Raw genomic sequence first — 12,924 nt, 5'->3', positions numbered from 1 at the left:
AATCTTCAGAAGTCGATACAACAACGAACTTTATCAACTTTATAAGGAAGCACCCCTGTCAGACTTCATTAGAATACAAAGATTGCAATGGGCCGGACATGAGATAAGAATGGGAGAGGATAGGCTACCAAAAAGAGCACTGAATGCTAGAATGCAGGGAAGGAGACCGGTTGGAAAGCCAAGAAAGCGCTGGGAAGACACAGTAAACAGCGACGCAGAAGCCATTTTAGGAGTCCGTGTATGGAGAAGAGCAGCCACAGACAAGCAACAGTGAAGGCAAAAAATAAAGGAGGCCAAGGCTCAATTTGGGCTGTAGTGCCGTAGAAGAATAAGATTATATAAAGGAGAAATCCTCGACACCTAATGGTAAAAGAGGCAATCGATTATGTATGTATGTATGAGAAACATTGACAAATAATTGTTTATATTCAAACATGCTCTCATTACTTACCACAAGGTATATAGCCTTTCCGGAAGTCTTTGGAAGAATGTGGTGAATCAATTTTTTCAGGAACAGTGGTCAGGTACCTTCTCTGGTCCCTCCCAACAACAAGTTTTGTAAAACACTTAATATCGACTCCCTAAGGCTCAAATGCCTCTGATCACTTCTCAGTACACTACTCTTAGATTTACTTATATCACTGTCAGTATTTTCCAGTCCCAATACTGACACCTTTTGTTTCTGAATGACTTTTTTCTGGTGTGTTTAGAATGGCCTTTGGAGGTCTGTTGGTCACTGTCATCTTATACTTCCTATATGTTGGTCACTATCGTATATAACCTCAAAATTAATGACTCACAGAAAGAAGGAACTGTACACAGTTCTTTATTGTGAAATTTTGATTTTTTTGCCTTTTTACTTTTTTGAAATTGCAGTAAATTTGTATATTATTGTATGAAAAGCCACCATATTTTGTTTTACCGGGGGGCTCAACAACTTAGAACTGGCCTTGAGTAGTCTATAGTGGTTTCAACGAATAATACTGTGGTGGTTTGATCAGTAAAGTTTAGGAAGGATCAGAATAATAGATATGATCAGAACAGTGATAATGTTATTAAAAGAAGCTGACAATGAAAAATAAGATTAACACTCTCGTGGCCAATATTTTAAATTATTTCGTCGTGCACCAAAACTATACCAGCGTTCTAAGCGAAACACTACAAGTGTACATTAATGTTACGAGCTTGTCAATACAGATACAGATAGATGTGTTAAGATAGTGATACTTTCACCATTTTTTTCCAATTTACAAAAATGAGGCTATACTTCAGGTTTTTTTAAGTAATTTAATAAGTATTTTAAAATAAATCACATAATTATTTTTATTCTAAATATGGACCTCAGAGGTAAACTACATTATGTGGACTTGGTGTTGTTCCTTTACTCTACTTATTTTATTGGTTGGATTATACAAATTTGGCTACATATTATCATTAAAATATGGTCGCATTGTTTTTCAAACAATTATGCCATATCAGATTTTTATAACATTCAAAGTGGTCTACTGAACAGTTGCTCCAAGAAATGACAGCGCAGTTTGCCTCTCAGGCCAAAAATATTTATGAATAATAAAACTTTTCATTTAATTATTTTATTTAGTAGCCAAAATTTATTGTCATTAAAAACAATTTAAATTTTGTGTAAACAACATAGTTAATTTAAATTTAGGTTATACCTAGACCACTGACTGTAAAATTCCATTTCTATTTTCAGACCAATGAGAAAAATTGACAAATAATTGTTTATATTGAAACATGCTCTCATTACTTACCACAAGGTATATAGCCTTTCCGGAAGTCTTTGGAAGAATGTGGTGAATCAATTTTTTCAGGAACAGTGCTCTGGTATCTTTTCTGGTCCCTCCAAACAACAAGTTTTGTAAAAACACTTAATATCGACTCTCTAAGGCTCAAATGCCTCCGATCACTTCCCACTACACTATTCTTAGATTTACTTATATCATTGTCAGTATTTTCCAGTCCTAGTACTGACGCCTTCTGTTTTTGCTTGCACTTTTTTCTGGTGTGTTTTGAATGCCTTTTCGAGGTCTGTTGGTCACTGTCGTCGTATACTTCGAAGACCTCTAGTTCATAATCCATTTCGACTTAGACTATTTACTTAAATCATTTCGCAAGTATGAATATATTATGGTCGTGATGTATTAAAAATACACACAATTTGGACATTTTAAGTAGCTGCCTTGGAAAATGATTGATTGATTTAACTAGCTAGCCTTAACTAATGCATTTTAGACATTCCTGTTAGTGCTTTATATCACTTAAACTTCACTACTGCATAATATTTGTTTAATAGAACTACGAATTCACACTACATATTCGATCATCTTTGCACTAATGTGTCAATTTTTTTAATCGTTTTGTTTTGTCAGATTACGACAGAAAATAGTCTGTGGGATACCGGTAATAAAGTAATTTTACCTGTCAAACCGAATGTCCGTTTACCCAACTCATCGAATTCCCACTCCCTCTACACCCAAAACGCATGCACCAAATCGTATACGACCCTAATCATATACACACACCAACTCAACGCATACGTTAAAAAAATATAGAACATAAATATTATCATTGTTTATTGTTTATTTACATACACATATGGTATATATGGTCTAGTTATACAATGATATTATGTATTTATAGCGTCTATAATAGACTCTTCTATTAGAACATGTTAAAATTTGCTAGACTCTTCTAGAGTAGAGTATTTAAACTCAAAACAAAAACAGGCAAAATTGGCGAAATACGTTATTGAAATCCGATCTGATGCTGTAGCTGCATAGTACAAATAATGTGCAGTAGGTATTTGTTTTTCTTTATAAAAACACTGATTTCATATTTCAAATAATTTATTTTTATAAAGGTATTTGTAAAACTAGTTTGTTGCATTCATACTACCTAGGCATCCTCATTTAATTTAACTATTATTTAAGATTAATAAACAAAGAAGACCTGGGGGAGACGATAAGGCAGGACATGTTGGTAATGGACATAAAGGGGATTAACATTGATATGACCCAAAATAGAATTGTGTGGAGAAATGTAATTAGGGAAGGCGACCCCGCATAGCCATAGGGATAAGGCAAAGAGAATGATGATGAAACAAATAACATAACTACATTACAAGTAAAGGAAGACTTCATTTCTAACAAGCTGAAAATGCGAGCATTATCATAACGAAAACTTTGTTTATTTACGTATTTTAATTCATAATATGGAAAATTGCTATTATGAAAAGTACCTAGTTTAGAATTAATAATTATGTTTTAATGTGCAATTATACCATTTTAATTTATTATAAATGTTATGAACTATAAAGGTAGTTTACTATTGATCGAAATTCATATTTTTTATATACCTCGTATAAAATTAATACAATTTTATATATGATGGTTGCATCATAAATCTTAGAACATGAAGAGCTTTTTATGAAGAATTACTTTTCTTCGTCAAATTAAAAATAAAAGAGTTATAAATGAAAATGTTGTTGGTATCCATAATTTGAGAAAAATCTTCAAATTTTTTTCCGTTAGAAGGATGTAATTGCACATATCAGACCAAAATTTTTTATACCAAACAATATTATTTCATATACTATCGGTTCGCTAAACTCAGACACAACCGGCTAGTGATTTTAGTCAATAATTTTGCCAATTTGGCAAAAAAAAGATTACTAATTAGTTAATAATTACTAAGTAATTAGTAATTTTGACAATTTTGGCAAAATTAGCAAAAAACAAAAAAAAATACCTACTAAAATCTCTAGCCAGTTGTGTCGAGTTTAGCGAACCGACTATATTTTAATTTCATAGCAAATGGAACAGTCCATTTATCATAAAGGGGAGGCCGTATACTCGTATAAACCATTTAAAGCCGTTAATAAATTATTGCTTTTAAAATATACTCAAATTGTATTTTTGAACATCTCATTTATTTTATATAATAATTAAATTCACTATCAAATGTCATTGATGTTTTATTAATAGGGCTTTTCATTCACAGTCATTTGTTTCGAGCTTCTGTCATGTGTCACATAATATTAATATATCTACGTCATACGTTATTGATATAACCAATGATACAAACCAAAGACGTATGACGTAGATATATTAATGTGACACATGACAGAAGCTCGAAACAAATGACAGTCGATGAAAAGCCCTATACTTAATTTAAAATTTAGTTTGACATTCACGAAGTGTCAAACTCAAATGTAAATAACCTATGCTTTGCTTAACAAATCGAAATTAAAAAACTAGCCTACTTAATAGCAACGATTTCAGCTGAACGTGTAGTGTGTCGGAAGAAAATAAAACGATTGTGACGTCACATTTTAGACTTTGAGTTCGATAATCTCGAAAACGGTTAGAAATATCGAAATGCCGTTTTCAGATTTGGATTCAGAAGAAAAAACTACATAAGAATCCATCGATAAATCTGATATGTGTATTGCAGGAGCGGCAACGCAATAACACACAAAACTTTTGCGAATTTATAAACGAAATGGTTTCGTTGAAAATCAATAAAATTATTTTAATAAACAAATAAATAATTAGGACATATTAATAGACACGATCAAAATATTTGTAGCCTCTGCTTAAAAATAACATTGAATCTTGCCCTAGGTTTATTTTTATTCTTACAATTTTTAAGTATTTTTGCTAAACAATCTAGAAAAGTCAAACACAGAATTTAATTTTTGAAGTTATACTTCTTTAGGCGCGATTAAGAGTGAATTTTTATTATTCTGCGCGCATGCGCACACATACAGTATGGTGTTAGTCGCTAAAAGTTATGTAGTGCAAATAAGATGTGCGTGAAAAGAATATATTAGTGGTTTTATTAGTAAATATAGGTATTTATTATAACTTTTGTGTCTTTGAATTTGTCTTTCTCGGAAGTAAGATAATAAGTATTATTGAGAATGTTTATTATTTATTAATAATTGATCTATTTGTCACCGTAATTGTAATTATGTCCGAGAAATGATCGTATGTAAATAGAACGGTGGTAGCTCATCGGTAGAGCATTCGCCTACAGATCGAGAGGTCCCGCGTTCAAATCCGGACAATTCATATTTTTTTTAATTTTTGGTATTCTTTTAGTTCTTTCTAAAATTAGTTTAATATTTAAATACAATACAAAAAACTGTCTAAAGTAGATAATTGATTTTTGATTTCGTTGAAATCATATAATAGAAGTATAACTTCTAACGTGCGTACAAAGTACACACATTCTTTTTTATGTACACTTCGCGTCATAAAAAACTGGTAAACTTTTTTTTCCCAGTGTAAACCTGTGTTCAGACTGGACACAATGGCTCGTGAATCACGGCGTTGTTACTATCACAGATAATGGATTTGCACTAAATCTAAATACAAAAAATAACGTTCATTAATGTATAAAGTTTTTAGACAGGTATACTGCATTCGCTCTCGCGAGATTTTTTTTGACACATTCAGAATAGGAAACATACAACACAAAAATTCCTACCTTACACTATTAACTGCTAAAATCAACTTAATCTTTCATTAAAAAGAGAAGAATTATTAGAAATAGTGAGAGTGTCTACTAATCTCATAAAATTTTGTAGAGTTTATTTCTACAAAATATTTTTATTTTGTACAATAAATAATTTTCTCATTTGTTATCAATACATTATACTGGTGTAAATAAATAATTATTGATTGGCGTCAGGTTTATGTTATTTTTATGTCTGTTTACTATTAATAATATTGGAAATGAGCAGGTGCGTTGGTTGTGTAGTAATTTCCAGTCACTTCTGACAATTACGCCCATTACAGTGCGGTACGTAGGGGGAGAGGGGGGTCAAAAATCTCCAAAAATCGCGTTACGTAATACTTGAACGTTCCCTAATAATCATACCAGTTTTTTATGACGCGAAGTGTACCTGTCATGGTCATGGGCGCCCATATAAAAACTTTTAGGGGGGGGGGCAGACGTGAAGATGTTGCACATTAGGTACATTTTGTATACTTTGGATGACAATATAATATAGTTTAAAGCACCCGAAAAGCTAGGGGGCCACGGCCACCCCTGCCCATGTGTACGGGAGCCTATGGTATCTGTTAATATAAGTATGTAAAAGCGTTGTAAAAGGGACAGCGCTGAAACAAAAGTGCATTTGCATATTTATTGTAATTTAGTTTAAATCAGTGGCGGTTATCCCTTTAGGTCGATTGGTCAATGACCTCCCTGTAATAATTGTACAATCAAACGATTATAATGTAATTATTTCCTTAAAAAAGAAAATTTTCTGTATTAAAAATGTTCGGAATACAATAGTATCGTTCAAAGTTAAATTTTGCTTTTATTGTATTGACTTTTCAGTCATTTTGTTGTTGTAAAATATAGCGACAAAGATGCCGCCAAAAGATTACCGCTAAATAAACATGAAATACAAGCTGTTTGACGGTACCGAATAGCCAAATTTATCTTTGACTGAAACTACCGCAATATTACTCTTAAACAGCTAAATACGAACATTCACGATGGTCAAGAAATTTATTTGACCTCACTGTGAGAATACAGCACTTTGAATCCGAACGTTCACGAAAATACGCACTTATATGCAAGTTGGTACTAAATCGTGGTCATTGACCGTAGGTATCGTTTTCGTTGTTGAGCGGTAGGTATTCGAACGATCACAAATTTCAACGAGCAAGTGATCGATCATTTCGCAAAATCTAAGGCCAGAAGAATCGATTTACTTTTTAAATCCGCATAAAAATGTAAGTTTTTATTTATTTTAGGTTTTGAGTTTAAGTAGTTTGTTGATATTCTGGCTGTTATAATTACATATTATATCATACTATTTATCTGATTTATTTGACAATTAGTAATGAAGACTTGTTTGTTTTACTTATTTCATATTTACTTGTCAAATAAAGATCCGCTTAAATTTAAACAACATTTTTAACTATTTATAATGGGAAATAAGCCACAATATTATTAAAAAATGATTTTTATTACCGTTTCGACGCCCGAATAGTACAAAATACTATTTATATAAATAGTATTTTGTATTTTGACAACGGCACCCGATTTGGGCGTCGAAACGTTAATAAAAATCATTTTTTAATAATATTGTGGCTTATTTCCCATTATAAATAGTTAAAATTGTAAAAATGCCACAAGAAAATAGCTTCAGAACAACATTAAACAACATATTGCAAAATAAGTTTTAAGAAACCAATACAGATGATGGAATAAGAAATTATTTAAAATGGGATTTGTTGGTCTTGTTTTTCCAAAAAAATCTTGAACCACCGGATATGACCTCCCCCTTCACTTACAGACCAGACGCCACTGGTTTAAATTATTAATTTTATTTAATTATTGATTTATAAAAAGTATAGTTTAAAATGTGATTGGGTTTTAAACCATTTTATAATAGTAAATTTAGAAGAAAAACGGTATACTGTCAGTCAAGCAAATCCGGTGTTAATGTGAATTGTGAATGTACCTATATAAAATCTTGATGAGTTGGGGCTTTCGATGACGTGGCTGTATACGAAATGTCGTTCGATGAGTTGCGCCGCACTCGTCAAATCGAATGTCCGTTAGAATTTCCTGCTTTACCGCGACCGTGATTTACTTTAGCCATCGTTAGATGCCTCTGTCAACATTTGCCGTGAACTTGCCGAAAAGGAATAGAAATATCAGCGGCAGAACAACATTTACTGGGTACAAGTTTCACATTTTATATTAAAATATACAAATTACAAATAATTTTAATGAAAAATAAAAAATTATCAATTATCAAAATGATAACTGTATTGCTTTAAATTATATTATATACACCAATAAATAGTTAATCTACTTGATATATAAATTGTAGTTTATCCTAAATGTCTGTTGAAGAGACAGTCCTTAAATTCAAAATGTAACCAGAAGCCACAGTGACTAGGTTGCCTTTTATATCGCAATGGATGTTAGAAGTTGTCTATACTAAATTTATATTCAAGATGCAGTAGAAATAAACAAACCAAGACACGTTAAATGCTACTAGAAGCTCTCCCGAATCATAAATTACAATGGAAATTGTCATATTTATTAACCATTCATAAAAAAGGAACCAAAGATTGTCAGAATTGTAGAGGAATTGCAGTATCAAGTACGATCAGAAGAATATAAGGTAAAGCTTTGAAAAATAAAACTGAAGCAGAATATAGGGACATGGAAGCGGAAGAACACGAAGATTTTAGAGCAGGAAGATCAACCTGTCGATCACCTTTTTATTATTACCCAAGCAGTGTAAAAGAAAGGGTCATTAAATCAAGAAATAGACATTTTATTTGTCAATCATAAGAAAGCGTGTGATAGTCTTCCTCAAACAAAACTATGGGAAAAGTCCAAGAAAGTAGGTACGAACACCAGTGGCGTAACCAGAGGGGGGTTTTGGGAGTTATAACCCCCCCCCCATTGGGATGTACGTTGAACTTAAATTGGCGGTATTCAATACCTCCTAGAAACCCAGTAGTTATAACCCCCCCTTAGGATCATCCTGGTTACGCCGTTGACTAACATTAGTGTTACGCTAATAAATTATATGCAAGAGTTATACGGAAACACCATTATAAAAGTGAAACCGCTAGAAAACTATGGGAATTTGATTAATACAAAACAACTTGCTCTATACACTATGTTTTGTGGATGATCAACTGGTATTAATGCAAGAACATGAGTAGGTACCTACCTAGAATAGAATATATTACCGTTTGTGAACGTTGAAAACACAATGATTGATCACATACAATATTTTACACCCAAATCCCCGCTTTGGCACCGCTACTGAAGTTAGCATTTTAATTCCCGCTTCACAGTGTTGCCAAGCGAAAAAAATATCTATTTATTTGAAGATTCTTAATTCATCCTTCATCCTTTTTGCATGACCACAATTATTATTATTATGTAAATTGGCAATATGTAATTTACAAAAATAGGTTTTTTTTTATAATTTAAGCAATTATCACAATGTTTTAACGAATTTTTATTCTCCGTCGCCTTGGTTAAAAAGTTTGTTCGTTATTAACGAATTTTTGTATACCATACAAAAAAGTTTACAAAATACACTATTAGTCCAGTCGTCAGTGACTAAAATGCCACTGAACCTCTAAAAATCATACGAACAAGCTGATAGTGAACCCCATAAAAGATGCAAAAAAGTTTGCCGCTTCTACCACCGGGCTTCCCCTAAAACACCCATTTATAGGAGGTGGGAGGGTGGGGGGGCGAAACATCGATTTACCAGGAATCTGTACGCCGTAGAAACAATGTAGCTGAGATAATTTTGGACAAAAATTAACAACGCTTGAAGCGACTGGCGATTTTGAATGTCAGTTCTTCTTCTTACGGTGCCTTAGGCCCGGTGCAAATTGATCCTAAGCGAGACACAACCTGCACCGGCGAACTGCCTAGACAGTTTTGCGCATCCTACTATCAGTGCATTCGTTCGCAGGTCTCGCTTAGGGACGTTTGTCATCGGCGTACAGTTTTCTTGGGTCATGGGACGCGTGACTCACCGCCAGATGTTTATTTTTACTTGTTTTTGTTTGCGAGATGGACGTATCTGAAATGAATACGGATGGTACCTAAGTACAATTTATTATGATAAATAAAAATATTACCATAGTCAACACCCCGAGTGAAAACTGCGTTGTCTTTGTCATTAAATTCTGATAACTTTTGATAGACTAAATAAGCGGCGATACGAAATTAATAATCAAAGTTATGCCTTTACAAAAACACATTATGTATTAGAAAAATAAGGTGAAAAATGATTCATGTTACTTAAAACCGTGATCGATAAAAATATCGTATTACCCTCAAATTCAACTTGTCGGCATATTACATTTTTGTTTATTACATATTACATTTTTGTTTATGCTTAAAAATTAAAAAGGAAATATGCAGATAGTGTTATTTTTTATGACAGATCAGTAGCGGAGGGATTATGAATTATGACCTGCAGTAATTGTAAATGATTGCGATCCTGCAGTAATTGTAAATGATCGTGATCCGAGCAGTAAATTGATGAATACTAGTTATGATCGAGCAGTAGGGGAGAGATTATTTTAAATATGTAGGTATTATGTGCAGAAATAAAATACTCAGTGTAAGATATCTTTTTATGCACCCGCTTATGATCAAATTCGATGTTTTCGAAAGTCATACCGCTACGACTACTAGGAACGTGTAAGATATTTTTAAAACATTACTAGTTACAAGTACGGAAATACCGATTTTAAGTTGCCTACTCAATTCAGTGCAAGGATCAGATACATCAGTATTTTGTAATCAGTATTTGTACTCAGTACCACTGAGAACCGGTATCAAAAGTAACCGTTACATGTCCGCACTGATTTTGCCCATCTCTATTCGTCACGTCGATAGCCAACTGTTGGGTTGGGTTGTGTTCAATATGCGGCGCGCTAGAAAAATTAATGCACGGGTCACCCGTCCCACCGGTACAGGTTGTGTCTCGCTTAGGTTCAATTTGCGCCGGGGGCCTTATCCTTAAGGACGTTGGCCATTACATTTGCTCATTTAATCTTATTTGCAGCCGCCCTGAGTAGTTCTATGGAGGTCACATTCGTTCATTGTCGTACGTTTTTAAGCAAAGAGTTGTGTCTTTTTCCTGGTCCCCTTTTGATATTGATTTTGCCTTCGATTATAAGTTAGAGCAGTTCATACTTTTGATTTCTTATTACCAAAATATTGTGTTTTGCGTTCTTTTGTTATAAGCATAAGCTCTCTTGTTCATCCTCCGCAAGATTTCCTCATTTTTCGTATGGCTCATGTAGGATATTCTGAGCATTTTACGGCAACACCATAGTTCAAATACTTGGATTCTTTTTTGTGTTGCTTCTGTCATTGTCCAGGCTTCAACACCATACAGCAAGGTGGATAAAACATAGCATTTAAGTATTTTAGTTCTCAATTAGATACCCAGCTGGCGGTTGCATAGAACTTTTTGCATTTTGTAAAACACTGTACGTTCCTTTTCCAGACGTGTTAGTGGTCCCAAGTTTCATCAAGATTACTTCTAAGGTACGTAATTCTTGTTACTCTTTTCAGATCTGTTCCGTCGACATTAACCTTCACCCTTCTGTTTTGGTGCTTGATGATGACCATCGCTTTTATCTTCTTTGTAATAAATTTAATTCCAAATTCTCTACAGGCTGTCCTTACTCAGTCCATTAGGCGTTGCAGTGCTTCAGCAGTATCTGTCAGAATGACCTAGTCATCAGCGTATCGCAGGTTATTTATACATTGCCCGTTTATAATTATACCATCCGAGGTGCCTTTCAAAGTGTTCTTAAATATCTTCTCAGAGTAAACGTTGAACAGCAAAGATGACAGGACACATCCCTGTCTTACTCCTTTCTCGATATTGTTTTTACAGATATTCCAGATGTTCCAAATGAATGTCAGTTACGCGAGGGAAATTCATTTTTTAAATAAAATTTGTATCAACTCGACGGTAAAAATTCTATATCTTTTGATCAGAGTGTCCTATCGACAAAAATCAAAATGCATTTTAAAGGTAAAGAGTGCAGCTTTTGTATGCAATTTTTGCATTTTGTCGTAAATGAAGTTCTTTTGTATATAGCTGTTAAATAAATAAACGTTGCGCGATGTTTGCCATTTTTTACGATCTTAAATCTTTTTGATAAACAATAACATTGCTTAACAATTTTGTTGTGCATTGAGCTTCATGGACATATTTTTGGTTGGGCTGTTTTGAAAGAATTTTTTTCCCAATGATGAGTTTGAAAAAAAATATTTTTTTTTGAGTATTTGGTTAATATTTAGTTTTTTTCCCCACCTTTTTTTTAAGTTAGGTTTCGTTTTAATTAGTTAGTTTAGGTTTATTTTTAGATTAATTAGAAGCGTCGGGGATTAACATTTGGTTAAGTAAGAGTAGCTTTAGCTAGACTTCGCCAGATGTTATCCCAATAGGGTTTAACTTTTTTGCTTTTGTTCTATATTCTTCAATGTGCTGTAACTATATGCTTATTTGTTTTACATACCAAATGAATAAAAAGTCTTTATTAAATATACCTATGATTAATCTCAAGAACCGCCTCATTTTCAGAACAACGAAAATTTGGTTTCCTGGAAGATATTCTGTATCACCACTGTTTTCCAGACCATCTGGGATTTTCTTAAAATATTACAAATTTGGATATCGAGGCTATTCGTATTTTAATAAAAGTTTTTACAATTTTACCAGACAAAAAATACCATTTATATTTATTTGATTTTTCTGGATCTATTGTAAAATTATATGTTGTAACGTTGCAAACGTCACATCTTTGATATTTTATTTTCAAATAATTATTTTACTTTATTTTCTTTAATATTTCATTAATAATTATCTTCTGTATTTGTTTTACCAGTTTTTTTTTCGTTAAAAACTCGTTAGCGCCCTCTTTTATTATCTCCTATATTTACTATAACTCTTTTCATTTAAATCATCAACTGAACATGCTGAACGTACCCCGTATATCCGTACTCTGTAGATATCTGTCTTTTAATACGCAACATGCCTGCCACTTCCTACGTCCCACTGTCATGGCAGTGACACTTCCTCTCTCAATTCTCAATATGGTGGTGGAAAATTAATTTCGGTATAAAAGCCAAAGAAGCTTCAAAATTAAAACATTTCTATTTCAACAATCATCTCTCTTGGGGTAAGAATATTACATATCATATTTTAATTACATTTCTACATCTAACAGCTTTTTATAATAATTTTTACGTATCTAACCTAACCTCCAATGTCAAAGCATGTGTTGTGATATTTTAGTTTTAAATATATCTTTTTAACTTACATAATATATATATACATGTGAGTAATCAAATTATTTAACTATTCCG

General features: G+C 32.8%; 1 protein-coding gene across 5 annotated transcripts in view; it reads right to left on the bottom strand.

The window, feature by feature from the left end:
• LOC126889419 (probable phospholipid-transporting ATPase IM) overlaps nt 1-12,924 on the bottom strand; it is a 534,973-nt gene that overhangs the window by 197,694 nt on the left and 324,355 nt on the right. For 3 of the 5 annotated variants that reach the window (XM_050657712.1, XM_050657710.1, XM_050657711.1), the window contains exon 1: nt 1,773-2,374. The exons of the other annotated variants lie outside the window; for them this stretch is intronic. In XM_050657712.1, coding sequence (XP_050513669.1) covers nt 1,773-2,100 — 328 coding nt within the window. In that variant the 5' untranslated portion in view covers nt 2,101-2,374. Of the gene's footprint in view, nt 1-1,772; nt 2,375-12,924 lie in introns of those variants that run through there. 5 annotated transcript variants of the gene reach the window in all.

Source organism: Diabrotica virgifera, chromosome 8 (assembly GCF_917563875.1).
Source record: "Diabrotica virgifera virgifera chromosome 8, PGI_DIABVI_V3a".
NCBI lineage: Eukaryota > Metazoa > Arthropoda > Insecta > Coleoptera > Chrysomelidae > Diabrotica > Diabrotica virgifera.
Note: the sequence above shows the minus strand (reverse complement) of the source record. Positions and strands in the feature narration are given on the sequence as shown.